This window comes from Delphinapterus leucas, chromosome 3 (genome assembly GCF_059928025.1).
Source record: "Delphinapterus leucas isolate spDelLeu-1000000601 "Yukka" chromosome 3, BTC_Dleu_Yukka2, whole genome shotgun sequence".
Taxonomy (NCBI): Eukaryota; Metazoa; Chordata; class Mammalia; order Artiodactyla; family Monodontidae; genus Delphinapterus; species Delphinapterus leucas.
The window spans coordinates 31260602-31271295 of NC_143131.1; the positions used below are offsets into that span (position 1 = coordinate 31260602).

Consider the following 10694-nt stretch of genomic DNA (forward strand, 5'->3'; position numbering starts at 1 on the left):
CGAACCCGTGTCCCCTGCTTCAGCAGGTGGACTCTCAACCGCTGCGCCACCAGGGAAGCCCAGGTTAAGACTTAAAATAGTGTTGTCCTCACTCTATAATCTACAGGGAAACATATGCTTTTCAGAAGAGAAGCTGAGGACATATTTGGCTATTTGAAAATTAGTCCATCTACAAATAATAAATGCTGGAGACGGTGTGGAGAAAAGGGAATCCTCCTACACTGCTGGTGGGAACATAAATTGGGGCAGCCACTATAGAGAACGGTATAAAAATAGAGTTATCATATGAACCAGCGATTCCACTCCTGGACATATATGCAGAGAAAACTATAATTTGAAAAGATAAATGCACTCCAATGTTCATAGCAGCACTATCTACAGCAGCCAAGACATGGAAGCAACCTAAGTGTCCATCAACAGATGAATGGATAAGGGAGATGTGGTACATATACACAGTGGAAGATTACTCAGCCATAAAAAAGAATGAAATAATGCCATTTGCAGCAACATGGATGGACCTAAGTGAACTAAGTCGGACAGAGGAAGACAAATATATGATGTCACTTATATGTGGAATCTAAAATTAAAATGATACAAGTGAACTTATTTATGAAATAGAAATAACTCTCAGACACAGAAGACAAACTTATAGTTACCAAAGGGGAAAGGGGTGAGGAGGGATAAATTAGGAGGTTGGAATTAAAATATACACAATACTATATCTAAAACAGATAACCAACAAGGACCTACTGTACAGCACAGGGAACTATACTCAAAATATCTTGTAATAACCTATAATGGAAAAGAATCTAAAAATGTTTTATATATATATGTATATAAATATGTGTGTGTATATATATATATAACTGAATCACTTAGCTGTACACCTGAAATTAACACATTGTAAATCAACTATACGTCAATACAAATTTTAAAAAGGGAAAATAAAAATAAACTGAATTCCACACAGAAAAAAAAATTAATCCATAGATGTTAACTCGCATATACTAAATGAGACAGCCTGTACAACAGTTTAATGCCTAGATATAAACCTCATTATATTTAGACAGAGCAAGCCAATGTTAAGAATATTTTCTCTAAAGGAAAGCAGCAAGCAAGGTAATAATTAGATAATCGTTCATTTACTTTGATCAACAAATCATTGTAAATAAGGGTTGAAAAACTATTCTAAGAGTATCATTTCTAAATATGGATGAACATAGCATTAATATTCAGATTATTACTTCCATTACCCAACCACAGATTAACTAAAACTGCACTAACCACCTTTCAGTAAATATGGATCACAGTGATTTTCTTCTCTGCTCTCTCCCTGGGGATCTCTAGTTTTAAGGCGTTAAAAGAGATCTTGTATGCTGATGCTGATGACTCCTAATTGCAATCTCTAATCCTGGCCTATCTTTAGGGCTCCAGGTGAAGGTACCCAACTGCGTCTCTGACATCTTTCTCTGGATATCTAACAGGCATCTCAAACTAACCTGCTTCAATATCAAGCCCCTGATTTTCTAGCAGATAAGTTACCACGCTATATTATTTTTTTACAATAATTACCTCTCATGAAGCCATTTCAAGAGTAAACACGGAATAGCTAGAAATTAAGCTCTAAAAAATTGAATTTATTCATTCAGATATGCGAGTGCCTACTACTGTGTTCAGTTAAACATTAGCTGAGCTCAATCAAATGCATTAAATGCAGCACTGAAAACTCAGTGAGAACCCATTCAAAGGTAGAAAAGTCTATTAAAATATTTTCATCAAATTTACTGCTTCTAACCTGCTATAAATAAAACTTAAGGGTAACTGGCCTTCAGAGTTCAATTCACTGTCCAGATTTTTATCTTATGTTCCCATTTTTGGCTTCCACAATATAGAACATATACCCAGGAATAAAGGACATAAATCCTACATATCGGTACTATTAATTCTAATCTGGTGGTTCAGGAGCTTTGGTGTTACTTCCTGGCTCTCAGAAAACTCCAGAAAATTAAGATTACTCAGCAGCTGAGTTTTATGAAACTTCAATTTGACATGGTGAAGGAGGTCTGAATTTGCAGGGGAAAAATTATAGAGAACTAATAGAAAACTAAGTTTTCCATGATTTTAATATGTTTTGCTAGCAACACTGAAGTTCCAAATCTAAAGACAAAGTTCATTTAGCATTAGAATACTTAATATTGGAGCAGAAATGTCACTTCATAAATTCTTATTCCCACTCACATTTCTTCTTGTGAACTAATTATTTAACAACTCATGCTCGATACATTTATTTAGAGAATACAAGTTCTTTAATTATTTTCATAAACAATCTAGCTGGTTGGGCTAGTAAGCTGCATTAACATGTACTAGCTAACTAGGCAGCTAAGAGGTGAGGCATTTTAAAAAATCACTAATAAAAAGCATCAATTAGAAAGTCTTAAATCACTATTCAACTGGCTCATATTTTTTAAAGTTTTTTTTAATATTCAAAGGCTAGTAAGAATTTCTAGCTACCCCCTCAGAAAATAACAACACTTCAAAGATTTAAAAACATACTTCAATCAGACAAAAACAAGAACACATGAAAAATGTCTTACAATTAAGAGATTAGAGAAATTACTGAAATTTAGAATACATTCTCAATTATGCAATGCTACACCTTAGGTATTAGTAACAAAGTTCTTAATATTTTCTTCCTTTTTTTCCCCAAAAGCTTGTTAGTTCCCATCGGCATTAAAAAAAAAAAAAAAAACTTTCTTTTATGATTATTCACTAGGATACTTGGAAAAAGCAATGTGAATCTAAAAGCTCTACAGGCAGACACACTATTAGCAAAAGAATTTTCTTATAAAATCTCCAAAAGCCAACATTACTTCTCCCCATGCGGCTCAGAGGTTAAAACACAACACAGCATGAAAGGAAAAAAAAGAGGGTTCTGAAGGGACAGAAATTCACCACACCTTAAAGTCAGAGGTGATAGGCTATTTTCTAAACAGCCCAAACACTTTTATTAAAGTATCACAGACATTTTTACTTGACCCAAACTGAATCTATTACAAATTTTTTAAACTTGTTTTACTAGTCAGCTGAGTGTTACTATTTTGTACTCCAGTAAGGGAAGGAAATATGTCTTTTTAAATTTAACACACTGTCTCACCAACTCGTGAGACAATGACAGTTTGGTATGTAAACTCACTAGGCATAATTTAAGCACTCTTAGAAGAATACACTTAACTAAATGGTACACGAAGCACCATTCAAAATTGCCTTAAAAGGATTAGTGGTACCTAATTGCCAGCTAAAGTAAACTACTTACCTAGTATGATCAGGCCAGGTGCAGGGAACCCTAAATATTTCTTCAGCTATATTTGGTATTTATCTTGGATCATTTCTATTCCATTTATTCTTTATCTCAGACTCTCACCTTTACTTTCCCCATTGTTTTATTCCTACTTCTGCATTCCCCTGAATTCTGTTTACTTACTCCCTTATATGTTGGGATTGCTCAAGTTACCTTCCTTGGCACTCTTATCCATTCTCACTTCATTTTCATTTTCTCCCCACTCTAGGGACTTGATCTACCAAGTATACACCAGTACCTATGAAATTAAACTTTAGGGCAAGTTGTTTCTTGAGCTACAGGCTCAAATTTTCAAATGCCTACCTTTATATTCACCCACATGTAGATCAAGTACCTCTCCCCAAAACCATCTAAATCTGATTATATATTCCCCGTTCTAATTTGCTTTTCTGAATCCCATATAACAGTTAATAATACTTCCATTTACCTAGTCAACAAAGTAAACCCCAGGTTTCACCTTTAATTCTCCCTTCACACTCAATCTCCATAGCCGGCCAGTGGTGAAGTCCAAAAATTATACCTGTAAACTGTTTCTCCAATCTGTCCTTTACGTTCATGCTGCCACTGCTTGAGTTCTGGGCAACATCAACTCTTATCTGGTCTCATGCAACAGCTTGCCTCTGGAATTTCTAAATGAGTTTCTTCCTTAAAAAGTATTTCCTATTCCCCTCGTCATCTAACCACTCCCACCCGAAGCCTGCTTTCATACTAGTCCCAGAATGGTGACGTCTCAGAAAACTGACCCATCCCTCCACTCCTGTGGGGAAGAGAGTAGGGCTGAGCAAGAGTTGTGTTCTGCTGCTAAAAGACTGAAAACCACTAGGAGATAAAACCATGGCATTTAACAACTTTATAAGGCCCACTTACCTGTTTAGCCTCAATATTACTTCCTCTTGAGCAATGATTTTCAAATTGCCCTTAGAATGGGTACCATACCAACCCACTGATCACAACCAGCATTATAAATAAACTATACTACATGTAACAAGGGTAAACTGCTTCATGTTACCTTCTATTTCAAATATGAGTACATCATGATGTAAGATTTTTCTGACTGTGAATTAAAGTCACCAATGTTTGAGTTCTTTTTACTGGCAAAAAGATGACCTTTCCCACTGTCTTACTAGTACTGTTCTCTCTCTCCTTCACCTATAAATTCTTCCTTATTCTTTAATATTTAAGTATCTTAAAATTAAAAGATACAATTTCACCCTCATCACATTGGCAAAAATGTTAAAGTCTACCAAGTGCCCATGAGAACACTGGGAATCAGGGAATTATTCAATGCTTATGGAAAAATTATTTGTATTTTTAATTGCAGCATTTTTTTTAATAGTGGAAAAACTGGAAACAACCTAATTATCCAAACAATGGAATACTATACAGCAGTTAAAATGAATTAACATATATCAACACAGATAAATTTCAAAACCAATAGTGAATAAGAAAATTTCTAAAAAATAGACACATTCTAAAGAATATATTACTGATGTAACTTTTTAAAGACACAAAACAATATTAAAATAAAGTCAACTTATACTTTACTAGCTGAGAAGATATTAATGTGCATAATATCTTAACTCAGAGCTTAAGCCATATAATTAAAAATATAGAAAAAGTGATCACCGTAAAAATAAATCATGTTATTTACAATTTCATGGCTGGCTACAGGCTCCCCCAGGTAAGCCTGATACATAGTGCAGGCTGAAAATCAGGGCTCTAAAACATATTGATCAATGATTCTGTTAATGGTTAATTCCATCTACTGTGATATTCAGTCCTTTTACATCTTTATGAGTCTCCTATTTAACTGCAAATATTTATGGGAGTATACCTTAAGCCTCTATTTTCCAAGTTGTGTTCCACAGAATTAAAAACATTTTATGCACCACCCCCAAAAAAATTCATAGTCAAATAAAAATCATCTTCTGTTTAGGCTCATGTTTATCAAACATATTTAATCTCTTTCAGGGCACTCACATCAGTAATCTCTACCTTAAGTTTTTAGCAACTAACATCTTTTGGAAGCCTGACAGCTGGAAATAAGGCCCTGGATTGGCAGCCTCAGGGTGAAAGAACTAAAAATTTTTTTTTTTTTAATTCAGAAACATTTCACCACCTTTAACTAGTGGGGATGGAAAGGCAGAGAGGATGATGTGTAAGATACAGTCCTTGCCCTCAACTCCAGAGAAGAAAATAACCACAGATAATATACTAAAATGGAAAGCTCAAAAACATATTATGAAGATACAGTGAAGAATACCTAACATAACCTTGGTGGCCAGAGAGAGGCCCAGCAAGGTTACCAAGGATGGCTTCCCGTGAGAGTAATGTGTAAGCTTCACCTCACAGCAAGAACAGGAATTGGCTAAAGGATGGAGGAGCATTCAAAGCAAAAGGGGCTACAAAGGTAGACAGTGATGGATGCAAATCAAACCACCCTGAAATACCATTTTTCACCTACCAGGTTGGCAAAGACTCCAAAGTATGCTAAACTGTTTATGAAAAAACAAGCACCTTCATATATTGCTGGTGAAGATATACGCTGGCACAGCCTCTAAGGGAAGCAATTTGGCAATACCTATTAAAATTTCAAATCTATATACTTCCTGACTCAGCAAGTCCAGTTTTAATATTTTAGTGTTTGATTCATTAACACAAATATTATTCATTACACAGTGTATTTTAATAAACTAAAGCACCTGCACACAATAAGTACTATATACATACTATTAAAAAAAGAACAAGGTGAAGGATAGCTTAAATAATATGTTATCATTGAGTAAAAAGGGATGGGATAAAGAAAAAGAATATTTCCCTCTGTTGATTTGTATGTATATATTATTTCTGGAAAGAAAAACAAGAAATTGATTAGCATTGGTTACTTCCAGGGACAAAAACTGAGTGCCCGGTGACAGGAATAAGAAAAAGACTTTTCATTGCATACTCTTCTGTATCGTTTACATTTTAAACCATTTTAATGTGCTAATGATCCATAAATAAGTTAATTAAATAAGCACATCTCATGGAAATTAAAGCAGTTTGAAATCAATGGAAAATGAAGTTCTAGACAAGAACTAATTAGAAATGAAGCTCAAGAGGTGGACAGGGGTCAATTCATGAAAGGCCTTGTTCTAGCACACTAAGGATAATAAAGGTTCACCTACAATAATGTTTCTCGAAGTCTGATCTGGGGACCACTTGCAAACGTGGAGAGCTTGTTAAAAATGCAAAGCCCTGGACAAAGCATCAGCAAGCTTAAGGGTATGGTTCAAAGAGGCAGAGTCTGGGAGTTCTCCACAAACTGAATCTTTATATTGAGGGGGATGAGAATAAGGTTCAGGTACCTGCATTCTAACAAATTCCCTGGGTGACTCTATAGGTTATAGGGAGCTTCTGAGGGGCTCTAAGCAGAGGAGTAAAGTGGCCAGATGTTCACTTTGGATAGACCATTCTGGTTCCTGTGTCTGGAAGATTTGAAAGGAGTGAGGCTCCGTTAGAAGGCTCTCTGGCAGTACTCCAGATCATGTTCTTTAATTTGATAAATACTCATATTGCATACACTACACTCATTGCACATGTGGCAAAAATATTATCTACCCAAGAACTACAACCTAAGCTACACCAGTGTTTTAAGGAAACTGAGTAATGGAAACAAAATCCAAGGCACAGCAACTCCCAAATCTGCTAAGAAGGCAATAACTAGGCAGAATGTAAACCAATAATAGAGGGACCACTAAATGAAATTATTCCATCCCATTAGGAAATTAATTTTTTTTTTTTTTTTTTTTTTTTTTTGTGGTACGCGGGCCTCTTACTGTTGTGGCCTCTCCCATTGCGGAGCACAGCCTCCCGACGTGCAGGCTCCGCGGCATGTGGGATCTTCCCGCACCGGGGCACGAACCCATGTCCCCTGCATCGGCAGGCGGACTCCCAACCACTGCGCCACCAGGGAAGCCCAGGAAATTAATTTTTTTAAAAAAACTGAAAATGGAAACCATTAAAGGGAGTTGCTTCTGGGGTTGTAAGACTTGGAGTCAGGGCAGAGAAGGGTGGAAACTGCTCATTTTTTACTTGGTATATATTAAAATATTTTGAAATGAAACATTCTCTTTGGCCAATAAGGCATGTTTAATGACGTCAAAACCCTTTCCAATCAGCTTTGATTCACCTAAAGGTCTAGTTTGTGAGTGTCATCAACTCTGTTAATATAAGCTCCACATCCACCAACAGCTACATCACTTATGATGCAAGTAAATTGTAATAATCGTTCAATTAGCCCTTGCCAAGTCTTGAGCCAGTAGATGTAAAATCACTGAGTAGAAATCCTCTATTCACAAGAAAAGTCACTGACAGGTTAGGCAGAAGGGAAATGCAAGAATTAAAAATAAACCAATGTAAAACCAATATGAAAGAGCAAATGAAAGTCAAACTTTCATCCAGTCTGTACATGCTTTATCAGCTAAGAAGTATTTCCTCTAATTGTTTAAGTTTCTACAAAGTTAGAGAACCACAAGGCTTCAGGGTATGAAATTATACTAGCACTCCATCCCTCTTCTTCCATTTGCATTTTAACAAGTGACCTAATAGAGATCATTTTGCCACAAAACAATCACCACCACCACAGCAAAAGAGAACCCTCTGGTACAAAACTTCAGGTTACCAGGACACCACAGACATAGCCAGCCAGGGTGCCAGAAGACTCAAGTAAGCACTTGGCCACTTTCTTTTATATCCAATTCACATGATTCATATACCTTAGTATCTTTTACCCTAGGAAAACAGCAAACAGTATTAATCATCGTGTCATTCCTATTACAGAATCCCATTTTAGAACTTCACACAGTCTAGTATTATTTGGTCTGTTCCTGATCTCTGGTCCGGGCTCCACCTAATACTATGCCATTCTGAATACTGGCCTTAACATAAATGATAAAACTCAAATCAGTAAGAAACAAATCCAGTAAAATTTAATTGAAATGATAGCAACAACAACTATTTCAAAACTGTGTTCTACAGTCCAGAAGTTTTACTTCAAAAGTTTTCTTATTCCAAACAGCATACTTAGCAATAGGCAAATATTTACCTATTACAGATTTCTCTTCAGATACTCAGAGTGTGTGTACTAGGTAGTTCGATTTTTAAAGACTTGATTTGCCTTACATTTAAAAAGTTTTGATTAGTGTCAATCTAGTTCAGAGGTCCAAGAATTAATCTAATTCAGATGCCACTCATATTCTTGAGGCCTTGTAAAAGTTCTTCAGTTTTAAAATACCAGAAAGGGCCTTGGAGGCTACCTAGTCCAGTCCTAGTATTTCACACACTGAACTAGGTGAAAGCACTTTGAAAACGACAGCACAACACAAAAAGTATCGCTGTCACCAAGGAGGCCCACGGAAGTTAAAAGGAAGTTAACCACAGAGAACCTGGGCCTGGCTCCAAGCTCCTGACCCCGAATTCCACACTCTGAACATGCCAATCAAGTATACTATTTTTACTTGTCGTGAGAGGCTTCCATAAAATTGTATGAAGAACATATTTATGGGTATATGGCATCCGACAACTTCTAAAAAGTAGGTCTGCAAAATTAGGAGTACAACCCATACGGCACACCTCTTTCCCAAATCAGAAACGCTTGCTTCAATTTTATTCCCTACCTCACCCTCAACTTCACTCCCTAACACAAACTCAACTACTCCGACCTCCTGCTCCAACTGTTTGCTGATTTACTCTTTAAATGATGCAAATGTTTTCTATAAATTGCTACCTTCAAACACTAGGGAAAAGGAGAGAAATCTGCACCTAGCATGGCCACCCGATGAATACAGGGGCCCTCCTCAATTAACTCATTAAACAGTCAAGAAGTTAAACGCTGAAAACAGTCAGTACTTAAACAAGGATGATTTACAACTTCATTCTGATACCTCCACAAAATATTACCAAAAGATTGCTGATGATTACGAACCAGAAGCTCAGAACAGGCTGTCTACCCTTGCACAGAATTCTACAGGATTATGGTTACAGGCAATTTATTCCAAAGCCTTTTGGTGCAGTGTCAACAATCAGAGATTTCCAATGGAGATTTTTCTGGACATACTGCTCATGGTAGCATCATCACTCTCGTTTCCTTAAAGTGGGTGGGGACATGGGATCAGAAGTTCCAAGAATAAGAGTGAAGGCAGATAATATTCAGGGGTTTTTCCCCCCTTAGGTGTATTCATATACTTTGCAAAGATATTAGTAAATATCTATACCAAATATAGTCTGTTGTGGAGGCACTACTATATTATATAGACCTAGACGCTGTATTTCATAATTACCCTGTTTACCTGCCTTTTGTCTGGACCTTGCTACTTAACAACATACATTCAAATCTTCCCCGCTGCTCTGCCCAGCACTGGAGACACGTGAGCTTTTGATACAAACTCCTGGAACCTTGTCTGAGAATCACGTTCCAGCGCGGAAAAGGCTCAACCAGACCGGCTCCCCGGAGTGCCCAGGCCTGGCAGTCCTGCCCACTAAAAGGGGGTGTGTCTGCGGTACCATAGCTTCTTTTCCGCTGCCCATAGCGGCGCCCAGGGGCTCCCTTTCCCCCGGGGCGGCCTGCGGAGCGATTCCCAGAACCGCACCCCCAAAGTCACGGCCGAGCCAGTGAGCGAACCAGCGCCGGGCCGAGGCACAAGAGCGGGGGCCGCCGGGACCCACCAACTGCTTCAGGTCCTCCTCAGAGAGCTCCGCGTAACGGTACCGCTGCTGCTCGAACTCGTACCGGGTGGTTTTGGCCACCACCACCACCCGGGACGGGCGGAAGCCGCCGTCGGGGCGGCTGCCACAGCCCGCCAGCTCGCGCGACTGCCCCTGCCCCAGGTGCCGCCGGCCGCCGCCGTCACCGCCGAGCCGCGGCCGCGCGGCGGGGCCTCCCGCCCCTGGCCCCCTCAGCGCCGCTGCCCGGCCGCCCGCCACGCGACGACAGCTGCCCAGCAGGAAGCCTCGGTAACAAGTCATCGTCGGCCCGGCAGCAGCTGCAGGCCCGGGCTCCCGCCTCCGCTTCCAGCCGCCAGCACTGCGCGCCGCTCGCGCCGCCCCGGCCTCTACGTTCCAGCCGGGCGGGCAGAGGTTAAGTGCGCAGCCGTGCGTGGCCGGCGCCGCAAAGGGGACGTGCCCAGACGTTGACGGGGGCGGGGAAAGCCGGGCGATTGGGAGCCGGGAGAGCCCTCGAGAGGGAAAGGTGGGCGGGGAAAAGCTGGAGGCCTCCAGGTGGTGGGTTCTGTTTGTTTGTGGAGCCTTTTCCATCGACGCTTGCGCAGTAGCCGCTTCCCCCCGCCCGGGGACCGAC

The 10694-nt window shown here is 39.4% G+C and overlaps 1 protein-coding gene across 2 annotated transcripts in view; it reads right to left on the bottom strand.

Annotated features, from left to right (window-relative positions):
• Window positions 1-10694, bottom strand: part of NADK2 (NAD kinase 2, mitochondrial) — a 46268-nt gene extending 35574 nt beyond the window's left edge. Inside the window, exon 1 of one of the 2 annotated variants that reach the window (XM_022599254.3) lies at window positions 10064-10694. In XM_022599254.3, the coding sequence (XP_022454962.2) occupies window positions 10064-10651 (588 nt within the window). In that variant the 5' untranslated portion in view covers window positions 10652-10694. The remainder of the gene's footprint in view (window positions 1-10063) is intronic. The other variant, XM_022599260.3, reaches the window with a different exon arrangement.